The 23,869-nt window shown below is 47.5% G+C and overlaps 2 protein-coding genes across 7 annotated transcripts in view; both read left to right on the forward strand.

Annotated features, from left to right (window-relative positions):
• SLC47A1 (solute carrier family 47 member 1) overlaps positions 1-18,186 on the forward strand; it is a 42,332-nt gene extending 24,146 nt beyond the window's left edge. Inside the window, exons 11-17 of one of the 2 annotated variants that reach the window (XM_055242021.2) lie at positions 736-844; positions 968-1,043; positions 5,917-5,986; positions 6,234-6,366; positions 10,633-10,727; positions 11,937-12,015; positions 16,486-18,186. In XM_055242021.2, the coding sequence (XP_055097996.1) occupies positions 736-844; positions 968-1,043; positions 5,917-5,986; positions 6,234-6,366; positions 10,633-10,727; positions 11,937-12,015; positions 16,486-16,712 (789 nt within the window). In that variant the 3' untranslated portion in view covers positions 16,713-18,186. The remainder of the gene's footprint in view (positions 1-735; positions 845-967; positions 1,044-5,916; positions 5,987-6,233; positions 6,367-10,632; positions 10,728-11,936; positions 12,016-16,485) is intronic. The other variant, XM_055242024.2, reaches the window with a different exon arrangement.
• A 725-nt stretch (positions 18,187-18,911) lies between these two features.
• The window catches only part of LOC129462235 (multidrug and toxin extrusion protein 2-like), a 145,687-nt gene continuing 140,729 nt past the window's right edge, over positions 18,912-23,869 (forward strand). For all 5 annotated transcript variants that reach the window (XR_010115663.1, XR_010115662.1, XR_008650799.2 and 2 more), the window contains exons 1-2: positions 18,912-19,598; positions 19,720-19,821. Coding sequence is in view for 1 of the 5 variants with exons in the window: in XM_055242043.2 (XP_055098018.1) it covers positions 19,509-19,598; positions 19,720-19,821 (192 nt within the window). In the remaining 4 variants the exon portion in view is untranslated. The remainder of the gene's footprint in view (positions 19,599-19,719; positions 19,822-23,869) is intronic.

Consider the following 23,869-nt stretch of genomic DNA (forward strand, 5'->3'; position numbering starts at 1 on the left):
GCTATGATTGTGCCACTGCACTCCAGCCTGAGGGACAGAGTGAGACCCTGTCCCTATTTATTTTATTTTATTTATTTATTTTGAGAAGGAGTTTCACTCTGTCACCCAGGCTGGAGTGTAGTGGCACTATCGCGGCTCACTGCAACCTCCGCCTCCCAGGTTCAAGCAATTCTCCTACCTCAGCCTGCTGAGTAGCTGGGATTACAGGCATGCACCACCACACCCAGCTAAGTTTTGTATTTTTTAGTAGAGATGGGGTTTCATCATGTTGGCCAGGCTGGTCTCAAACTCCTGACTGCAAGTGATCCACCTGCCTCGGCCTCCCAAAGTGCTGGGATTACAGGCATGAGCCACCGCGCCTGACCTCTGTCCCTATTTAAAAAAAAAAAACAAAAAACCAACAACAACAAAAAACAGGCACAAGCCCGGGCTCCTGGTGAGTCAGTCCATCTCCCCACACCCAGAGGAGGAACATGGTTGTGCAGCACCCTCGTGTTGCAGAGGTTGGAAGCTCTGCAGCAAAGCCCAGTTTGTGCTAAGCATCGTAACCTGGGGTTCAGTTTCCACAGTAGCGTGGGAGTTCCCAGCTAGACAAAGGGGATGTTGCAAATCAGTCTTTTCAAAACTTTTAGGGCCAAGTTTTCCCACCAGGTGTGAGGCATGAGGCTGCTTCTCTGCACGTGTTCTCACTCTGCAGTTTCTCACTCGTTGTTGCAGGTTTCCTTTTCGTTTTAGGTCCCTGCAGGCTTCAGCGTGGCTGCCAGTGTCCGGGTAGGAAACGCTCTGGGTGCCGGAGACATGGAGCAGGCACGGAAGTCCTCTACCGTTTCCCTGCTGATTACAGGTGCTGAGATCCCTTTACCCGAGGCTCTTGGTGCAGAGTCTCTGCATGCAAAACCCAGGCTCCCCCACTTCCTGTGGATCTTCTTGTTCACTGTGTTGTTTCTTCTGCCGTTTTCACCTTCAGTGGTCTTTGCTGTAGCCTTCAGTGTCCTGCTGTTAAGCTGTAAGGATCACGTGGGGTACATTTTTACTACCGACCGGTGAGTGCTAGGATTTTCTTGAAATGTGAAATCTGTGACAAAGAAATGGTTCATTGAGAAACTTTGTTCTCTAAAATCAGGCTGTTCAGAAACATTGCTGTTTGAAATCATATCAGTAAAAAGAAAACATCTCACGCCTGTAATCCCAGCACTTTGGGGATCACCTGAGGTCAGGAGTTCAAGGCCAGCCTGACCAACATGGCGAAACCCCCATCTCTACTAAAAATACAAAAATTAGCCGGGTGTGGTTGAAGATGCCTGTAATCCCAGCTACTTGGGAGGCTGAGGCTGGAGAATCTCTTGAGCCCAGGAGGCAGAGGTTGCAGTGAGTCAAGATTGTGCCACTGCACTCCAGCCTGGGCAACAGAGCAAGACTTCATCTTAAAAAAAAAAAAAAAAAAAAAAAGGTTCCCCCAAGAGCAAGATGCCAGCAGAAAAAGTTTTTTTAAACTAGGAATTTTTTTTAAAAAGAGGCCAGGCACAGTGGCTCATGCCTGTAATCCTAGCACCTTGGTATGTCAAGGTGGGCAGATCACCTGAGGTCAGGAATTCGAGACCAGCCTGGCCAACATGGTGGAAACCCCTATCTCCACTAATAATACAAAAATTAGCTGGGCATGGTGGCACACACCTGTAATCCCAGCTACTCAGGAGGCTGAGGCGGGAGAATCACTTGAACCCGGGAGGCGGAGGTGGCAGTGAGCCAAGATCGTGCCACTGCACTCCAGCCTGGGTGACAAGAGTGAGACTCCGTCTCAAAACTTAAAAAAGAAATGATTAAGTTGGATAGATGCTATCATAGAGGCCGCTTGTGGTTGTTGCAGTAGGGATGTCTGACTCATTTGCAAGATCAGAGGCTCGGCCGGGCGTGGTGGCTCACGCCTGTAATCCCAGCACTTTGGGAGGTTGAGGCGGGAGGATCACAAGGTCAGGAGATCAAGACCATCCTGGCTAACATGGTGAAACCCCGTCTCTACTAAAAATACAAAAAATTAGCTGGGCGTGGTGGTGGTGGGCGCCTGTAGTCCCAGCTACTCGGGAGGCTGAGGCAGGAGAATGGCGTGAACCTGGGAGGTGGAGCTTGCAGTGAGCTGAGATCCCGCCACTGCACTCCAGCCTGGGCGACAGAGTGAGACTCTTTCTCAAAAAAAAAAAAAAAAAAAAAAAAAAAGATCAGAGGCTCCACTGATGTTACTTGGGAAGAACATATTAGATGTAGGAACTGATTTATAATCTACAATGCCAACTTAATGGGCATTGGTGATGATTTTATGCTTCTGCTGGTCATGTATTTTAAAGGTGGAAACCCCTTTTTAGTATGATTAATTATATTTTCAGTTAATTATTTTGTTTCCAATGATAAGAATCCTCTTGGTTTCTTAGTATTGGCCAAAATGCCCGGTTTGTAGTAGTTGCATAATGTGTTTGTCAAACTGAATTGAAGTTAAAATCTCATCAGTGAGCTGTCTCAAAAGTCACATTCTCAGATTGATTACTAAAGAATTCTTGGATAAGTCCCCTCTGCTCTGCAGAATTTGTTTCCTTCATCAGTGATGCTTCATCACTGATGCTTCATCAGTGTGTACATTCGGACTACATAGAAACTTTATGGGGATACTTCTTATTTGGACACCTTTATCAGCAGTTACAAAATGCAAAGGGACTTTGCCTTCCTGGATTCAGAAAGCTGGTGGAGTGGACAGAACTAATTTCATGGTTTATTCTTCATACATTTGACTTTTGACTTCAGATCATAGGTTTTCATTTTTCAGCTTCGGCTATTTTGTTATGGGGAAATAAGATGTTTGGGCCAGGCACGGTGGCTCACTCCTGTAATCCCAACACTTTAGGAGGCTGAGGCAGATGGATCGCCTGAGTTTAGGAGTTCAAGACCAGCTGGTCAACATGGGGAAACCCTGTCTGTACTAAAAATACAAAAAAATTAGCCAGGTGTGGTGAGGCATGCCTGCAATCCCAGCTACTCAGGAGGCTGAGGCAGGAGAATCACTTGAACCTGGGAGACGGAGGGTGCAGTGAGCTGAGATTGTGCCACTGCACTCCAGCCTGGGCAACAGAATGAGACTCTGTCTCAAAAAAAAAAAAAATTGTTTATAACTCCCTCACTCAGAATGAGTGGGGAAGGTGACAGTAAGTAGGTGGCTTTTCTCACAAAAGGAATCAGGATGAACTTTATGAGCACCAGGATAGATGGATGGTTTCAGAAGGAATATAGTAGAAGCTGGACTCTGAATCTGTCCACTTGGGAAACCATACAGTGCAGGAAAAGAATGAAAAACAAGAGGCCCACAAACTATAGAACTGACGAGACGAGGAAACATCAGAAACTCAACAATCAAATTACTTGTAAGGTGGCCAGGATCGACCCAACCTGGTAGAATCGGTGAAAGAGATGAACCTCTACCTAACTTAATCACAGGGGGTGGGAAACGGCACCTCTGACAAAGAAAGGGGGACGTTACTACTACACACAATCATTTTTATAAATCCTAAGAGACTATTTTGCATAACTTTTCCCAAGGAAATCTAAAAACCCGGAATAAACAGATAATTTTCTAGGGAAATAATTGATCACTATATACCCTAGAAAAGATAGAAGGTCTAAATAAACTGATTTCCTGGTAAGAAATAAGAGAAAGCTATTTTTTTTGTTCATATTGTTCCATTTTTTGGCCACGTGCATGTTACCTATTCAAAAAATAAAATTTGAATAAAATAATTATATTTCTGTCCTTTTTGGTGAGGAGGAAGTGATCATCTTGTTCAGTGCTGGATTTCTTTTCTTTTTTTTTTTGAGATGGAGTTTCGCTCTTGTTGCTAAGGCTGGAGTGCAATGGCGCAATCTCGGCTCATCACAGTCTCCGCCTCCTAGTTTCAAGCAATTCTCCTGCCTCAGCCTCCCGAGTAGCTGGGATTACAGGCATGCACCACCACACCCGCTAATTTTGTATTTTTAGAAGAGACGAGATTTCTCCATGTTGGTCAGGCTGGTCTTGAACTCACCACCTCAGGTGATCCGCCCGCCTTGGCCTCCCAAAGTGCTGGGATTACAGGCATGAGCCACCACGTCCAGGCCAATGCTGGATTTCTTATTTAGTAATTAAACAAGTATTTATTGGGAGACAGTCTTCTAGGTTCTAGTTTGGAGTGACCAAACTCACTCCAAGGGTGTTGTGAATTTCTTGCTTCCCCAGGTCAAGGCAGCATTTTTCTCGTCTCCCTTCATGTGCAGGGGTTAGAATCTAAGTCTCTAGCTTTAGGGGTCCCATTTCTAGGAACCAGGGATAATTCTGCAGAATATATCTATGGCCTTTACCAACCTTCATTCCATAGAGGGAACTTAATTTTTACTCTGTAGCGCTTCACTCAGGCCTACTAAGAGACACAGTCAGACTTGGCCTGTGGCATCATCTTAAAAGAAGGATGATCATAGCATCCAAACTTGCTGGGATGATAGGTGCGTGCCACTGTGCCCAGCCAAACTTCTTTTCAGCTGATGGGGAAAGGGGGAGGGGTGTCATCAAATCCCTTGATTGTCTACACTGACCGAAGGGACTATGCAGTAGCCCCTCCTTATCCTCAGTTTTGTTTCCCAAGGTTTAGTCACCTACAGTCAATTTTGGTCTGAAATTTTTTTTTTTTTTTTTTTTTTTTTTTTTTTGAGATGGACTCTCGCTCTGTTGCCCAGGCTGGAGTGCAGTGGCATGATCTCGGCTTACTGCAAGCTCTGCCTCCCGGGTTCACGCCATTCTCCTGTCTCAGCCTCCCCAGCAGCTGGGACTACAGGTGCCCGCCACCACGCCCGGCTAATTTTTTTGTATTTTTAGTAGAGACGGGGTTTCACCATGTTAGCCAGGATGATCTCGATCTCCTGACCTTGTGATCTGCCCGCCTCGGCCTCCCAAAGTGCTGGAATTACAGGCGTGAGCCACCATGCCTGGCAGTCTGAAAATCTTAAGTGGAAAATTCCAGAAATAAACAATTCATAAGTTTTCAATTGCGTGCTGTTATGAGTATTAGGAGGAAATCTCAAGTCCCGCCTGGGACATGAAATCATCCCTTTGTCCAACGTCTCCACGCTGTGTGTGCTTTCCACCTGCAAGTTATTTCAGATCGACTGTTTTGGTATCGCAGTGCTAGTAATCCCAAAGCACAAAAGTAGTGATGCTGGCATGTGGTTATGGCCTACTTTATTACTACTGTTGTTACTCTCTTACTGTGTCCAATTTATAAATTAACATTATCATAGGTATGTGTGTATAAGGAAAACACAACGTATTTAGGGTTCAGTCCTCTCTGCGATTTCAGGCATCCACTGGGGGACTTGGAACATATCTCCTAAAGACAAGGGTGTGGTTCTGCATATTTTTTCTAAAAGCTGTGAGATACAACATGCAGTTAGTTTCCTTTATGGACCCAGCAACAGGAGAACTGTCCCTGACTAGGCTGCTGGCCTCAATGCATGCGCATGTCTGTAATATGCAGAAAGCTATATACTTTTTTTTTTTTAAAGACAGTCTCGCTCTGTCATCCAGGCTGAAGTGCAGTGATGTGATCTCAGCTCACTGCAACCTCTGCCTCCCGTGTTCAAGCGATACTCCTGCCTCAGCCTCCTGAGTAGCTGGGATTACAGGTACCCACCACCAGGCCTGGCTAATTTTATTTTTTAGTAGATACAGGGTTTTGCCATGTTGGTAGGTTAGTCTCAAACTCCTGATCACCTCAGATGATCCTCCCGCCTCAGCCTCCCAAAGTGCTGAGATTACAGGCATGAGCCACTGCACCCAGCCAGAAACCTACATACTTCTTTCTCCACTATGTCTCCTAATCACCACGTGCTTTATTTTCCTAACAGAGACATCATTAATCTGGTGGCTCAGGTGGTTCCAATTTATGCTGTTTCCCACCTCTTTGAAGCTCTTGCTGTAAGTATTATGTAGTAGTCCCCTAAGCACTGTTATGATCTTCTGATGGTGGTAAATTTCAGCTGAAAGGAGGGGCCAGCATAGGTAGGAAGATTGAATATTGTTATCACATTTCATTTAGAAGGATACTGTCACCTTACCATGGATTTTAGCATCAGAGTCCCACAGAATATGAAGTGCTCGGGAGATGGGAGTGTTTCAAGAGCGCTGGATGTGTTCACACTGATGGAATGGTCTCTGCCTGCAGTGCACGAGCGGTGGCATTCTGAGGGGGAGTGGAAATCAGAAGGTTGGAGCCATTGTGAATACCATTGGGTACTATGTGGTTGGCCTCCCCATCGGGATTGCGCTGATGTTTGCAACCAAACTTGGAGTGATGGGTAAGCGCTAACCTCTGCAGGCAGGGCTTAGCTGCTCACCAGCCCAGGAAATGACCGTCGGAGCACACAGGTCTTTGACTGAGGCTCACCTCTGAAACTCGGGAGCTCGCCCACGTCCATTCTGTGTCTTGTCAGAGAGCGTAGGGGGCGTTCAGGAGGTGGCCTCCAGCTCTAGCCAGGGCCCCAAGGCTATGTGGTCCTGCCCCTCACACCCCTGCGGGCAATCTTCCATGCTGACACACGAGCACAGATGCCCTTTCTACTCACCTCCTATCCTGAGTTATCCAGCCCTCACTTCTCTAAAGGAGGCGACAGCAGGGACTGCTGAAGAAGCATTTGGAAGCATCCCTTTAGCGTGTTCCATGCTGTTCTTTAGAGACAGCATGTGAGCCCCTGAGGGTGACTCTGCAGGGCCAGTGCCATCGTAGGCGGTCTGTCCTGCATGCATGGGGTGCCACAGGGTCAGCACTCACGGTGGTACTCTGCATTCTAGAGCAGTGCCCCATGTGCTCACCAAGCAGCGTGGCTGGATCCTTGGAGGGCAATGGGTGGCCAGTGCCCTTCTCATCACCCTCATCACACTCCGCAGCCTCCACCTCCCTCCTTGCACAGCCTTAGCTGTGTGCCCGTGGGTCTCCCCACAAGGCCGTACATGTGGTCGGTGTGAACAGCACAGAAGGAACGGGGTGGACTTGAGCACCTACCCACATTTGGAAGAAAAAACTTAATCCACAGCATCTGAAATTACCAGAGCTAATCTTTTTAAAAGGTATGGAAATAAATGACTGCCCAGCTTTGATTTCTAAAATAATAATTTGGAACATATTGGCAGTTAATAAATGATGATATGAAAACCTGGACATTTATCTTTGGGGTGAGTAGTGACTGACTTAAAGCGTGGCTTGTTTTGATTCGTCTGTACTTGGCAGGCTCAGAGGTGGTGAGAAGTCAACTGATACCTACAGGGAACTTCCAGTTCAGTATGTTCCTTTATGTGGCACATTTTTCTCAAGTTCAATAATATTTTAATTAAAAATACAGGAGTTGTTCAAAGAATAGAATTGCCAACACAAAGTTCACTGGGCTTGCATGATAGTGCAGAAAATTATTTAGCTGAGTTTCTAGTGTGATTCATATTTTGGATTTGCCAGTTGCCTAGCTAATACAAATATTATAGAAATCTAATTTATTTTTGTTTTTAAAGTAATGTATTTTATGTAAAACAATATATCTAAAATTATTGCAACATGCAATCAGTATAAAATATTAAGGAAATAATTTAAATTCCCTATATTATATCTTTTAAACTTTAAATTGACAAATTATAGTTGTATACATTTATGGGGTACAGTGTGGTGTTTTGATATACGTATAAAATGTGGAATGATTAAATTAAGCTAATTAACATACTTATCACCACTTATTTTTTATGGTGAGACATTTGAAATTTACTTAGTTAATTCAAAATGTGCAGTACATTGACTACAGTCACCCTGGTGTGCAGTTGATCTCAAAACTTATTCTTCCTGTCTATCGGAAACTTTGTACCTTAACAACTCCCAGTTCCCACACCCTCCCCTCCTTGCCACCAGTCCCTGGTAACCATCATTCTACTCTCTACTTCTATGAGTTCAACTTTTTTAGAAGAAGAGTCTACTTTATTCTCTTGTTTCATTTTTTGCAGATGGGGACTTGCTATGTTGCCCAGGCTGGTCTCAAACTCCTTGACTCAAGTGATCCTCCCACCTTGGCCTCCCAAGTATCTGGGATTACAGGCATGAGGAACCTGCTTTGAAATATAAATCTGTCTATATCCCAAGTGCTGTCCTTGGCTCACCTATTCATTTAACAAAATATATCTAGGCCAGGCACAGTGGCTCATGCCTGTAATTCCAGCACTTTGGGAGGCTGAGGTGGGCAGTTCACTTGAGGTTAAGAGTTCAAGACCAACCTGGGCAACATGGTGAAACCCCGTCTCTACTAAAAATACAAAAATTAGCCAGGTGTGGTGGTGTGCGCCTATAGTTCCAGCTACTTGGGAGGCTGAGGCACAAGAATTGCTTGAACCCGGGAGGCGGAGGCTGCCGTGGGCCAAGATGGCACCACTGCACTCTAGCCTGGGCGACAGAGTGAGACTCTACCTTAAAAAAAAAAAAAAAAAGCATAACTAATTGTGCAAAGTAGAAGAGGAAGTTGAGAATCACTGAAAAGAAATGGTGTGGGCCCTGGGGATGTGAGGGCTCTCTGAGAAGACTGTAGTCAATGCCCCCCACCCACCTATTAGAAGAAAGTGTGGTACGAATTGGTTTTGAGTATTGTGTCTCCTGGTATGGTATGCAGTATACCTATACAAGGTGTCTAGGAGAGCATCAGAATTCTGCAGGTTCTCAGAAGCAACCCCAGGAAATCGTGATGACCCTCAGAATCCCTGGGAGACATTTTAAATATGTAAATTCCTGGGCCTTGCCCATGAGATTCTAATAATCATCCCACTTTGGGCTCCTAGGTTGGATCAAATAGTAATCTTTTAAATGATGTATGCTAAAATTATTGGAAATCTAATTCATAACTTTCAAATTATAGCTGGAGGTAGCTGGTTATTTCCTGTTTAAGGTGGTTCGGGTGAGCTTGTAGTTTCTACGTACTGAGAACACTGGATTTGAAAGAGGAAGCCAGTAGCTTGCTTTTACTAATTTTTTATAGGACTAGCAGGTGGCACCAATTATACTATTCTAAGAGCAGGCTAGGCTGGGCGTAGTGACTCATACCTATAATCCTAGTGCTTTGGGAGCCAAGGCGGGAGGATCACTTGACTCTAGGAGTTGGAGGCCGCAATGAGCTGTGGTCATGCCACTGCTCTCCAGCCTGGGCAACAGAGCAAGACCCTGACTCTAAAAAGCAAACAAACAAACCAAAGTGCAGGCCGATCATACCTGAAAAATGTGATTAGTACCAAGAAACAGAGCTGTAAACCCTGTACCAAATCCATAAACCAGGAACCCAGACTAGCCACCTTAACCCTTACATAGATCTGGACAGCTGTGGAAATAAACCAGGACCAACCAAGCAAGACAAGCAAAGGCTGTGTATTCTCAGCAAGGGTGTTGGCTGCCACCACTTGCATTTGGGCAGAGACTTGAAGGCAGGCAAAGGAGTGGGAAAGCGCCACAGTGGATAAAAGGGGAGGCTGCAGGTGTGTCCTGAGTGGAGATTGTTGATCTGGGGGATGCTGGAGGTGGCTGACTAGAAATGGGCCTCCCATGTGATTGGTTAGGGGGATGTATTTTACTTTCTCTAGTTGGTCCTAAGTTGGAAGTGCAGACCAAAATTAGGGAAGCTGTCAGTTGCTAATCAAGTCCTGGCCATCTGGGGCCAATCATCACAGAAGTTACTGGTTAGCTTCCTGGATTGTTACCAAAGGCGGCGATCTTGCTTCCTGCAAGTCTGATTTAGGGAAGGCTGGCTTCCTGGGTCTATTGTAGATGGGGTGGGGTTTCTTGGGCAGGGTGCTGCAGGTTGTGAGGCAGAGGTCTGTTTTTATTATGGTCAGGCTCTTGTCTCTTGGTTATTGTTGGAGCTTTTGGTTCTGCCATTAGTTTACTGTTGACCAAAAAACCCTCCTCACTTAGGGTCTCCCTCTGTGCCCTGTGTGGTGTCTTGAGATTCACAGGGCTTTTCCCACCATCCATTCCCACCTGGCCTGCCTTTGGTGTTCTCCAGTCATCTGTAGGTGCCCAGCCCTGCTCTAGAAGCTTCCAGCAAAGTCTGTGTCAGAAGCAAATTAAGGTCCAAGGTCTGGCAGGAACTCTGAGGGAGAGAACATTAGTAATTTATATGGCTAGTGATTTCTGCTTTTTTTTTTTTTTTTTTTTTAATGTTAGTCCCCTTTTTTGAGGAAACTAGGGCAGAAGTAGTTGGTCCTGGGAAATTTTAATTTCCTTATAACTGACATTTTTCTTAATATTCAAGCATTATAATCAGTAAGGCCAAAAATATCCTCTGAATATTTGTTCAGAAATCCTGAACCAAAAGAGATGGCCCTTTTGGGGGTGGCCTCAGGGAGTACTGGGCTTTCCAGAACCTTCTGGAACCTTCTGGAAGCCCGAGGAGGAGGAGGATAGAGGTCTCTGCTCCACTGTGGGCTCCACCTTAGCCATGAAAGCAGATATTCAGTATGGCTGACAGAAGTGGGATAGGCGAAACATACTCCCCAGGGGCAGCTGGTTTTCTATGGAATTAACCTCTATTAAATATTTCCATTTCTAGGTCTGTGGTCAGGGATCATCATCTGTACAGTCTTTCAAGCTGTGTGTTTTCTAGGCTTTATTATTCAGCTAAATTGGAAAAAAGCCTGTCAGCAGGTAACTATGTTCATTCTGTCCCGGTAAATGTTCCTCTCCTAGAAAAACAGGATCTGATCTGGCTCTCCCTTTTTTGTTTTGGAAAGTTCTTTTCTCATTTTCTTTATTCTTATCTCACGAATACTATTGTTCTTGTTGTTTTAACTAGACAGTTCAGATGTGAAGGGCCAGATCACCCTGGCTTCATCCATTCCCAGAAAAATAGGGGACTCCTTTCTTCCTTGTCTCCCATGCCAGGCTGTCACCCTTGTTCAGGAAAATCCAATTTCAGGACAAGAATTAGAACTGGAGAGAAAGGTGGGATGCATCAAAGTCATCCTGATGTTGTTTTTATGATCTCCAAATATTTTGTTAAGATACTTGTGTGCATCCTTCCCTTCAACTTTCTAGGGTCAGTGTGAGGTCTAGAAATAGGTGGCAGAAAAATGAGATGAGTCGAGGTACAGTGGCTTATGCCTGTAGTCCCAGCTATTCAGGAGGCTGAGGCGGGAGGATCGCTTGAGCCCAAGAGTTTGAGGCTGCAGTGAACTGTGATCACTGCACTCCAGCCTGAGTGATGGAGCAAGACCCTGTCTCTACAAATAAAAATTTTTAAAAAAGAAGAAAGAGATAAAGTAAAAAGGGAGAGTTCTAAATGATCTTGGTCCGTCTCTTGTCCCTGTCTCCCTCACCCTGTACTGTTTCCATCCCGCCTTCCCTCTCATGGATACCATTTCAACCTTTTCTGTTTTCTTTTTCTTAAGAGACAGGCTCTCACTCTGTCACCCAGGCTGGACTATAGTGGCAGGATAACAGCTCGCTGGAGTCTCAACCTCCTCGGCTCAAGTGATCCTCCTGTCTCAGCCTCCCAAGTAGTTGGGAATACAGACATGCGCCACCATGTCTGGCTGGTTTTTTTTGTTGTTGTTGTTTTGTTTTTAATTTTTTAATTGAGATGGGATCTTGCTGTGTTGCGCAGGCTGGCCTTGAATTCCTGGGCTCAAGCAATCCTCCCTCCTCAGCCCCCCAGAGTGCTGGGATTACAGATGTGAGCACTGAGCCTGGCCCCATTTCAATCTTTATGAAAGATGACGTGTGAGTGAGAGGAACTTAAGCTATACATGCCAATTAAGGAAAATGGCTTGGCTTTTCCTAAACTAGGTGGTCAAGTAAAATACCGTGTTAACACTATCGTGAAGCCTGATGGACTGACTGAGTTTCATTTTCCAGGCTCAGGTACACGCCAATTTGAAAGTAAACGTGCCTCAGAGTGGGAATTCTGCTCTCCCTCGGGATCTGCTTCACCCAGGTATGATATGACTCCCTCAGCCCTTGGACAGGCCTGTCTAGGTGGGACTGGAGGGGCTGTTAGTGAGACACAGCTAGATTTGCTGCTATGAGCTCTCATTTAAATAGGGCAATAATGTTTCAGAAACATATGATAAAGTCAAGTAACACCCAATTCAAAGTAAACTGACTTCAAGTTTATTTGCTTTAATTCCACACATTAGTATACCGCTATAGATGACTGAAAGGTCCCCAGTTCCTCCCCTAATTTCTGCAAGCACTTTGCAGGTATTTCCAACACTTGGAGATACTGTGCTTCTACCATAGCTTGGAAACTGACATTTGTTTGTTTTAATGGGGTCCCTGTTGTTCATCAGGCAGATACTTGTAGGCTTTAAACAGGTCGTTGCTTGGACCTTTGCTTCTGATGCACATCGTGCAAATGTGGTTATGGTTTTCTTCAGTCAGTTGAGTAATCCCCCCGATTCCTGGCCCCTTAGGCAGTTAGCCACCCACTCACAGTAATCCTTGCTCCTTTATAATTTAAACCCTTTGACTTCATAGAATAGCTGATACGCAATCAGTGGTCAGTTGTGTTGTTTCTGCCAATTTTCATTCATGTTGTCTAGGCTCCTGTGCTGTGTGTCTGGTTATCTTTGATTTTAATTTATTTTTAAATTAATTGTTTAAAATTAAAGAAAAACTTTTTTTTAAATAGAGAGAGGGTCTTGCCCTGTTGCCCAGGCTGGTGTGCAGTGGTACGATGGTTGCTCACTGCAGCCTCTACATCTTGGGCTCAAGCGATCCTCCTGCCTTGGCCTCCCAAAGCAGTGGGATTACAGGCATGAGCCACCACACCTGGCCTGGTTATCTTTGATTATGTTCCAGACTTTATATTTGAAAATTGTTCATAGAAGTAACTTGAGCCTGAAAGAATGTTGTCTATTTATCTTCAGAGAGGATTTTCTTTTGCTTCTGTTGGACACTGAGGATGACCAGCAGTCTAGGGCAATCTCCGAAATGGAGCTTTCTGGAGCACCCAGCCGACCTGAAGGTGTGCTGCAGCCAGTGTGAGGCTTGGTTTACTTCTTCTGGTTCATGCTTTTTTTTTTTTTTTTTTTTTTTAAGGAGTCTCACCCTATTGCCTAGGCTGGAGTGCAGTGGTGCAATCTCAGCTCACTGCAACCTCTGCCTCCCGGGTTCAAGCGATTCTCCTGCCTCAGCTTCCCGAGTAGCTGGGATTATAGGCGCCCGCCACCATACCTGGCTAATTTTTGTATTTTTAGTGGATATGGGGTTTCACCACATTGGTCAGGCTGGTCTCGAACTCCTGACCACAAGTGATCTGCCCTCCTCGGGCCCCCAAAATGCTGGGATTACAGGCATGAGCCACCACACCCGGACTGGTTCATCCTTAAGTCTTGGATGCAGCCCTTTGGGGTTCTAACCTCAAGTACAGAGAGGTTTGCCAGGGCCTGATTCTTGGTAGGTACCCAAGTCCCCAAAGCCCTGCTCAGCGTCTCAGTCATGTGATCTGGATGTAGATCTCTCTGATCTGCATCCTCTCATCTCTCTGATCTGAATGAACTCTCTGATGTGAAGCAGCCCCAGAGGCTGGGCAGCCCCTCTGGGTTTCCTTCATCCCCTGGATCTTGCCCTGGTGACTCTTCATTACATTGTTGGCATTCTGATGCCTTCAAGATGATATTTAATTTGTTTTATTGAGATTCTATAATGATCTTCAGGGAAGGGTTGGTGGATGTTTTCTACCATCTTGCCAGTTTCCCTGATTCATGAAATCTGCATAACAATAGCACTTATCCCTGTTGTTGAGTCTCACTCTGTCGCCCAGGCTGGAGTGCAGTGGCTCCTTCTCACTGCAACCTCTACCTTCCAGGTTTAAGTGATTCTCCTGCCTCAGCCTCCTGAATAGCTGGGATTACAGGTGTGTGCGGTGGTGTGCCACCACACCCGGCTAATGTTTGTATTTCTAGCAGAGACAGGGTTTCACCATGTTGGCCAGACTTTTCTTGAACTCCTGACCTCAAGTGATCTGCCTGGCTCGGCCTCCCAAAGTACTGGGATTACAGGCGTGAGCCACCACACCCGGCCTAACAATGGCCCTTACTTTTATGCTACCACTGTTGGGGTTGAGAAGCACCCAGAACTGCCTGCCCAGGGAAAGCATTTTGTTAAGTGTGAGCTGGTATGATTCTGTTCAAAATGATTTTTTCTCCCTCCCTCCCTTTTTCTCTCTTTCTCTGTCACCTAGGCTGGAGTGCAGTGGTGCGATCAAGGTTCACTGCAGCCTTGACCTCCTGGGCTCAAGCGATCTGCCTGTCTCAGCCTCCCAAAGTGCTGGGATTAGAGGCATGAGCCACTGCACCCGGCCCAAAATGATTTTCTTTCAGAACTCTGAGGATATTGCTACATTCCTAACATTCATCCACTTATGCTTATTAGGAAGTGGGATGGCCAAGCTTATTCTCGTGCCATTATGTAATCTGCCTTCATTTTTCTCTTCGGAAGCTTTTAGGGTATTTTCTTATTATTATTCCTTTTTTTTTTTTTTTTTTTTTTTTTTTGAGATAGGGTCTTGTTCTGTCACCCAGGCTGGAGTGCGGTGGTGCAATTATAGCTCACTGCAGTCTCAAACTCCTAGGCTCAAATAGTCCTCCCATTTTAGCCTCCTGAGTAGCTGGGATTACAGGTGTGTGCCACTATGCTCAGCTAACTCTTTAATATTTTTGTAGAGACCAGGTCTTGCTTTGCAGCCCAGGTTGGTCTTGAACTTCTGGATTCAAGCAATCCTCCTGCTTTAGCCTCTCAAAGTGTTGGGATTACAGGTGTGAACCACCACGCCTGGCCTATTACTCTTACTGTTCTGAAGTATCTTGAGACTAAGTCTAGGTGTGAGTCATTATCTGTTTGAAACTGTTGGGGTGAAGGAGCTTTCTCCTTGCCCTCCGATGGTTCACTGAAAAATCAACTTATAATAAGGCTGATGAATAAGAGAAAAGGCATACAAATGTATTTAACCATGCACAAGGGAAGAATCATAGTCGTTATTCCAACATCCCAGTGAGGCCCAACACTCATATAACCAACTTTCAGAGGAGAGAGAGGAGCTAGGGCATTTGGTGCTTCTGTTGAGGGATAGTAAATGAGTACTAGGGAAAATGATTGGATATTTTGCAGAATGAATGGATTGGGGGCAGGGTGGACAGACTGGTTCCCTTTGGAAGTTAAATGAACCTGAGAGACTAGCATTATTTTGTAAAAGGTTTGGCAATTTTTCTTCTTGGTGGGTTTGTCTGGCTTTTATGTAGATGGGGAAAAGTCTCTTTAAAGGCCTGTTGATCTCTAAAGAGTTTTTAATTTAAAATACTCATTATACCAGGGAGCCATATCTTGGGGTGAAATTCTCTGCACTCCTTCAATACTTAGTAGGCCCTTTGATGTGAACGGTCACATCTTTCTCCCATTCTGTGAATAGCCTTGTATTCTTTCTTTCTTCCTTTTTTTTTTTTTTTTGACACTGGGTCTCTCTCTGTCACTCAGGCTGGACTGCAGTAGCACAATCATAGCTCACTGCACCTCGATATCCTGGGCTCAAGTGATCCTCCCACCTCAGTCTCCCAAGTAGTTGGGACTATAGGCATGTGCCATCAGGCCCAGCAAAGCTTTTGTTTGTAGAGATGAGGTATCACTATGTTGCCCAGGCTGGTCTTGAACTCCCGGGCTCAAGGGATTCTCCCACCTCAGCCTCCCAAGGTGTTGGAATTACAGGCGTGAGCCATCACACCCAGACTTGAATTATTTCTTAGGTTGTTTCTCCTTGTGTTTTGTTCTGAAATGCTTATTAGATGGGTGTTGGCTTCTTGAAATTTTCCCCTGTTAATCTTTTTTTTTTTTTTTTTCTTGGAGACGGAGTTTTGCTCTTGTTGCCCAGGCTAGAGTGCAATGGCACCATCTTGGCTCACCCAAACCACTGCCTCCTGGTTCAAGCAATTCTTCTGCCTCACTGCCTCAGCCTCCTGAGTAGCTGGGATTATAAGCATGTGCCACCATGTGTGGCTAATTTTGTATTTTTAGTAGAGACGGGGTTTCTCCATATTGGTCAGGCTGGTCTCTAACTCCCAACCTCAGGTGATCTGCCTGCCTCAGCCTCCCAAACTGCTGGGATTACAGGCATGAGCCACTGTGCCTGGCTTCTCTGTGAATTTTAATGGAGAGGGCTACCTTATTTCTCTAGCTCCTGGGAGAGTGCTCCCTGGAGCACCCAAGCCGGCGCTGGTAGGATTATCAGTGTTCGTGAAGGAGTGAGTGGAGAGGCACTCTGGGATAGGGTTTCTTTTATTTATTCACCGTAGCAATAGCGTCCTGAATTAACCTTCTCTCTGCTATTAGCACATATTCCTTTTATACATAGCCCTTTATACAAATGAAAAAACAATCCCTTTTAAGCTGCTAAATTCCTTTTTCCTCCCAGGGTGCCCTGAAAACCTTGAAGGAATTTTAACGAACGTTGTTGGAAAGACAGGCGAGACTCAGTCGGATCAGCAGATGCACCAAGAAGAACCTTTGCCGGAACATCCACAGGACAGCGCTAAGTTGTCCAGGAAACAGCTGGTGCTGCGGCGAGGGCTTCTGCTCCTGGGGGTCTTCTTAATCTTGCTGGTGGGGATTTTAGTGAGATTCTATGTCAGAATTCAGTGATGTGGCAGGAAAGAAAGTCAGGTCAAGTGATGCTTTTGAGCTCACACACAATTCACAGGCCCACCAGTGACAATTTATTTTGAGTTAATGTCATTCAGGTGTGCCCATGGATTTTTTTGAGGGTTGGGAATGCAAAGATACATTTTTCTATAAAAAGAAAAAGCAACTAAGGTTAAAAGCTATATTGTGGCCCAAGACACTGTCTGAAAGATGACATGAGTAATAATTCACCACTATCTGAACCAAGCAAGGATCAATGTGCTGACTGCATTGGCCAATGGCTTTGATACTTCTGCTATTTTTTTAGACAAAAACCCATAAACTAAGTGCTTAAGAATTTATACTGCCTGAATTATGTAAAATATATTTTACAATATATCTTTCCTTGGGCCTTAGATTACTATTCACTGGGCAAATGGTATTTGTTTTTGTTTTATTGTTATTTTTTTAATAGATGGAAGTCTTGCTCTGTCATGCACGCTGGAGTGCGGTGGTGCAATCATAGCTCACTGCAGCCTCGAAATCTTGGGCTTCAAGCAGTCCTCCTGTGTCAGCCACCAGAGTAGCTGAGACTACAGGGGTATGCCACCATGCCCAGCTGGCATTTGTTAATCTTCATTTGAGGTCTAGATCTAGGCACTGTGGGCACTGAAAAACAGTTGGGAAATCTTTGGAGCTGTGGAAATCCAAACAAGGACTGATAATTCCTGGTAGGGGTGTGTGTGTGACCTACTGCAGCCTCAACCTCCTGGGCTCAAATGATCCTCCCACCTCAGCCTCCTGAGTAGCTGAGACCACGGGAGTGTGCCACCACGCCTAGCTAATTTTTTATATTGGGGTCTACCCTTTGTTTCCCAGGCTGGTCTTGAATTCCTGGGATCAAGCAATCCGTCCACCTTGCCCTCCCAAAGTGTTGGGATTATAGGCATGAGCCACCATGCCTGGCCAGAGGACAAAATTTTAATAAAGATCTTAGCTTAAGTAGTAATCCTACTTCATTAAGCCTTCCTGGGGTGCGGTACACACTGTTAATTCAGCAAGCCTCAGTACATACTAAGTATGCTCAGTGCTGTGAAAGTGGATTACACCAAATTAAGTCATTCTTGTCACACCCAATCAAAAGTCAAGAAGCCAGGGATAAAAGCACCTCAGGCTTTAGAAATGTAATTCTCTGCACATCCAGCTGGTGAAACTGCCTGCTGTAAGCTGAGACCAGCTTTATCCATAACTGCTGAGATAACTTGCTGAAGCTCTAGGAATAATTTTGCCTGCCCGGTTGCTCACCAATTGTAGCTTGCCAGCTCCCAGGACCCTTCCTGGTGCCAATAAACTTTCTCAAAGAGCAATACTGACATTTCTTTTGATAAAACCTCCAGCCTTCTCTGTGTTGTTCCGACACACCGAGGACCAACTGGTCTACATGGATGCCCTGAACATGCAATTCTTTCTTCCCAAATAAAACATTAAATAGAGATTTGCTTCTATATTTTTGACTTGGTGCTAGGATGGATATAATGCTCTAGGCATGGCCTTTTCCTGAAATAACAAAATCAGAAAAGTTACCTACATTGAGTAAAAAACACCCAACTGCTGATTTTGGTTGGGGCCACCTTAAGGTATCTCTATCCTCAGTGCCTTGTTCTTGGGGCCACGAGGCCCATTCTCCAGGAAGGCAGATAAAGGCTTGCATTGTGGCCCTCGGGGTTGGGCCTGGGGGCAGGGGGCAGACACCGCAGAAGCCCCTCCCCAGCTCCTTGTCAGGAACCCTCGAACCCTGTCTCCATTCCCCTCGCACAGGACCCCCTGCCCTTCCCTTTGCCAGGTAGGGCAGGGACCCCCTGAGGATGAGAGGAGGTTCTTTCAACCACCAGCCACAAAGAGCCGCCGGCCAGGAGGCCACCCCAGGCCACCAGGAGCAGGGAGGCTGGGTCCTTACGAGACAGGACCCCTCTTCCGGAAGCACCTGAACCCGCAGCAAGCCCAGGCCAGGAGAAGCATGCCAGAAAGCGCCAGACTCGTGCTCCGCGGTAGGATGGAATCACCAGCTGCGTCCTCTCTGCCCACCCTCTAGGCATTTTGCTCTTCCAACCTGACCTACAAACTCCTGATAAAAACCCGTGTCGGCCGGGCGCGGTGGCTCACGCTTGTAATCCCAGCACTTTGGGAGGCCGAGGCGGGCGGATCACGAGGTCAGAAGATCGAGGCCATCCTGGCTAACATGGTGAAACCCAGTCTCTACTAAAAAATACAAAAAAAAAAAAAAAAAAAAAAAAAAAAAAAAAAAAATCAGCCGGGCATGGTGGCAGGCGCCTGTAGTCCCAGCTACTCGGGCGGCTGAGGCAGGAGAATGGCGTGAACCCGGGAGGCGGAGCTTGCAGTGAGCCGAGATTGCGCCATGCACTCCAGCCTGGGTGACAGAGCGAGACTCCGTCTCAAAAAAAAAAAAAAAACCCGTGTCATCCAAAAGCACACGAGGGGTCCTCCCCCTCAGGGACCCCTTCCCCGAGCCCCCTTAATCAGCCCCCAAAGGCCCTACCAGTCCCCTCCCCCAGGGTTCTGCGGGCGGCGATCATTGCCCTGGGCGTCTGGAGCGGGTCCGGGGCGGGGAGGGGCAGGGCTGGGTGGGACCGGGCCGCCCCTCGCTCCCCTCCCACCGCGCTGCGGTCCCGCGCCCGAGCCGTCGCCAGCCGCTCCCTGCCTCCGCATGGAGGCTCCTGCGGCCGCCGACGTCCCGGTCCCCGCTGAGCTCCCCGCCGTCGCCAAGGACCGGCCCCCATAGCAGCCCCGGGCCCTCAAATGCCAGGACCGCTTGTGGGGCCTGCGGGGCGCGCTGACCCGGACCTGCGGCGGGAGGCGGCTGAGCTGGCGGCGCTCGCGGGCCCAGTGGTGAGTGCGGCAGCCTCACGCCCAGCCCGACGCCTCCGGAGCAGCCGCCGCGCGGGGGTGGGCGCGGGCTTCCAGGAGGGAGGGCGGCTGTGAACGCGCCTTGCTTTCCGCGCCTCCGCAGTTTCTTGCGCAGTTGATGATCTTTCTCATCAGCCTCGTCAGCTCCATCTTCAGTGGACATCCGGGCAAGGTCCAGCTGGACGCTGTCACGCTCGCCGTCACGGTGGGTGCCTGATTTCGCCCCTGTAGGAGCCGACGGGCGGCCAAGGCTTAGGATTTGAGCGGTGTCCCCAGGCGCTGTGGCTCACGACTGTAATCCGAGCGCTTTGGGAGGCCCAGGTGGGAGGTTCGCTTGAGCTCAGGAGTTCGAGACCAGCCTGGGCAGCATAGCAAGACCCCCTTTCTACTAAAAATACAAAAATCTACTAAAAATACAAAAATTATCCCGGCGTGGTGGCACTGCCTGTGGTCCCAGCTACTCGGGAGACTGAAGCAGGAGGATCGCTTAAGCCCAGCAGATCGAGGCTGCAGTGAGCTGAGACCGCACCACTGCACTCTAGCCTTGGCAACAGAGCAAGACCCTGTCTCAAAAACAAACACACAGGGCGGGGCGCGGTGGCTAACGCCTGTAATCCCAGCCAACACTTTGGGAGGCCGAGGTGGGCGGATCACCTGAGGTCAGGAGTTTGAGACCAGCCTTGCCAAAATGGGAAAACCCCGTCTCTACTAAAAATACAAAAATTAGCCGGGTGTGGTGGCACGTGCGTGTAATCTCAGCTACTTGGGAGGCTGAGGCACGATAACTGCTTGAACCCAAGGGCCTGAGGTTGCAGTGAGCCGGAATTGTGCCACTGCACTCACGCCTGGGTAACAGAAGGAGACTTCATCTCAAAAAAAAAAAAAAAAAAAGGAAAGAAAAAAATCAATTTGAATTGTATCTTTTTTTTTTTTTTTTTTTTTGAGACAGAGTCTCCCTCTGTCACCCAGACTGGAGTGCAGTGGCGTGATTTCGGCTCACTGCAAGCTCCATCTCCCGGGTTCACGCCATTCTCCTGCCTCAGCCTCCCAAGTAGCTGGGACTACAGGAGCCTGCCACCATGCCCGGCTAATTTTTTGTATTTTTCAGTAGAGATGGGGTTTCACCGTGTTAGCCAGAATGGTCTCGATCTCCTGACCTCGTGATCCGCCCACCTCAGCCTTCCAAAGTGCTGGGATTACAGGCGTGAGCCACTGCGCCCAGCCTGTATCATGTCTTATGCATCTTCCTTTACAGGTCTGGGACTGCCCTGTGGCTTACCATTACCTGATTAGATTTGGAAGGAGCTCGTGTGTAAAACTGAAATAACTGCACTTTTTTCTATTATGAAATTAAATCAGGAGACTTTTAGATAATTTAGGTTGTTTGCCATTAATTGGATTACACAGTGCATTTGGCTCCCACCCTTTCACCCTTGTGGAAAAGCCTCTCCCATGGATTGAAATCACACCTCCTGGGATGTCTCTTCCCTGGCTTTTGTTAGTGATGTAGAAAGTTGTTTCTTCCTGCATTTCATCCAGGCTTTCAGAGAAAGTGGAAAACACTTCTGCTGGTGATGGTAGGTGGCTTTCCCTAGTCTCAGAAAATGTCCCCTCTGTCCACGTGAGATGGGTACACACCCTAAGAACACGGAGGGCCACTGGAGCTTCTCATTCGGCTACATGGGAGAGAAGACCTTGACAGGTGGAATCAGTCACATATTTTATTTACAGGCCTGTTATTTGGTGAACGTATTGAATTAAGGGACATTTTTGCTTCCTTTGAAAGTTTAGACTGGGGCTCTAGGAAGAGGCATGAAGGCAGAGGAGATTCGTATACATGGCTGCCCCAGTGTCCCCACCGGGAAAGAGGAGCTTGGCCTCTACCTTAACAGGGGCTGATGATCTAAGACTGGCAGGGAAATTTCCTGCTGTGTCCCCGCAGGGCCCAGGATTGGGGTCCCCCTTTTCTGATCACTGCTTGCCAACCATCACTGCCCCTAGCGTGCTCCCCGGGCTCACTTCTGGGCTGTCGGTCACTCCTCCCTGTGGATGACATCTAATGGCCAGTCAGCCGCCTCATTCAAGAGGACCTCAGCACTTGGGTGTCCACTCTTCTCCTCTCCCTGCCTCTGCTGTCATCCCTGGGGCTGTGGGCTTGACCCTGTGACCCACAGTCACAGCTTTCATTTTTGAAAGGGATCAAGACCATGTAATTGGCCAAAAATGTCCACACAGGTACAATGACCAGATAGCCACCTACTCTTAACCTAGGTTTGGGAAACTGGGGACCTCACCTGGAGACTTCGGGGTCTTGTTTTAAGAGCAGGAGGGTGCGCTTGGTGTTGACAAAGTCGGCCCAGCAGGGAAAGCAGCACAGCATAAGGATGAGGACCCCTCTCTGAAGTACGATCCCCATGTGCTTGAGGTTCTTGCCTACAAAGGACTTGAGGAAACAAATGCACTGCTAACAGCATATGCCAGGCGGGCCCAGGCTGGGGGCCCACACCACAAGCAACCCCTCCCGGGGCGCCCGCCCGCCGCTGCCTAGGCAGTCCCATTTCCCACCATCTGCTCCCGCCCTCCCCACCAACAGCTGACAGCACTGGGGGAGCTTCTGAGCCAGGGACAACCAGTGAGCTAGCTGGCCCCTGTGGCATTTTACACGTGTCCTAGGACAATGTGTCCCTGCTCCCAGGAGCTGGGACTGTTAACATGGAGGGCATAGGCAGCAGAAACTGAAGCTTAAAAGAGAGTTTTCAACATGGGGGGCAGACAGATGCTGCAGAAGAGCATGTGCCGTGGTAGAAGGTGAAGTTGTGGGGGACTCTGAGGACCAGGGATACCGGGGGAGGGTGCAGTGGAAGAAAAGCACCCACTGTAGGCTGAGAAGGGCAGCTAGCAGGGCGGCAAGAACTTCGGGGGGTGGGAGGTCATGGAGGCCAAGGCAGTGCTCTAGAAAGCAGTGATGGCCAAGTGGATTAAGGATGGCCAAGCGCTCACCTGAGGATTTTGTCACAGGAGGCTGGGAAGAGGCCAGGCCCAGTGGGCCGGGCAGGAAAAAACAAAGCATCAATGGGGGCTGAGTCAGGAGTGCAGGCCAGGCCCGAGTGCAAAGAACACCTTCAAGAAGCTTGGCTTGAAAGAGGCCAGCAGGGAAGGAGGGGTGGCAGTCAGGGAGGGCGATTTTAGGGCATGGGAGACCAGACTGGGAGGAACAAAGGACAAAATGCCCTAGAGCAGGTGGCCCCAGAGGACAGCACTAGTCAAGCTGACTCTGTTGGTTTTTTTTTTTTTTTTTTTTTCCCCTGAGATGAAGTCTTGCTCTGTCGTCCAGGCTGGAGTGCAGTGGCGAGATCTCGGCTCACTGCAACCTCTGCCTCCCAGATTCAAGCGATTCTCCCACCTCGGCCTCCTGAGTAGCTGAGATTACAGGTGCCCACCACCATGCCTGGCTAATTTTTGTATTTTTAGTAGAGATGGGGTTTCACCATGTTGGCCAAAATTGTATTGACAACTTAGCTGAAATACCACCACCCTTGGCCAAAGGTGGAAGAGCGCAGAGCCCCTTATCAGGAACAGGCTACAGAAATTCCTGTGGTTAGGCACGGCGCGGTGGCTCACACCTGTAATCTCAGCACTTTGGGAGTCTGAGGTGGGCAGATCACCTGAAGTCAGGAGTTCGAGACTAATCTGGCCAACATGGCGAAACCCTGTCTCTACTAAAAACACAAAAATTAGCCAAGCGTGGTGGTGGGTGCCTGTAATCCCAGCTACTCAGGAGGCTGAGGCAGGAGACTCTCTTGAAACTGGGAGGCGGAGGTTGCAGGGAGATCTTCTAGGGAGATAATAGACTCATTTTTAAGATAACTGTGAAAACAAAATTTTTTACCTTTGGAATAATGTTCATAGTATAAAAGGACTAACAAAAGTGTGTTTTATTTAAATAAAAGAATACTTATTTATATTCCACCTTGTTCCATGAAGAATTTGAACTAGTTTACACAAATACTTCCCTAAAAGAAGGATAAATAAATAGCTGTTAGAATTGGGTCAAAGAAACATGGGTGGAAAAGCCGGGAGCTGGGGGTGAGTTGGCATGGGATAGGCTGGAAACTGTGCTGAGGTTTTATAGAAGCCTTGATTTGGGGGCAGGGCAGGCCTGGGTACTGAGCCTCAGCCACATTCCCCTTGACTCTCAGAAGGCAGGCACCACGACATGGAGTGTGGTGTTCTGGGCAGCTTGCCGCCAGAGA

Source organism: Symphalangus syndactylus, chromosome 14 (assembly GCF_028878055.3).
Source record: "Symphalangus syndactylus isolate Jambi chromosome 14, NHGRI_mSymSyn1-v2.1_pri, whole genome shotgun sequence".
Classification (NCBI taxonomy): Eukaryota; Metazoa; Chordata; class Mammalia; order Primates; family Hylobatidae; genus Symphalangus; species Symphalangus syndactylus.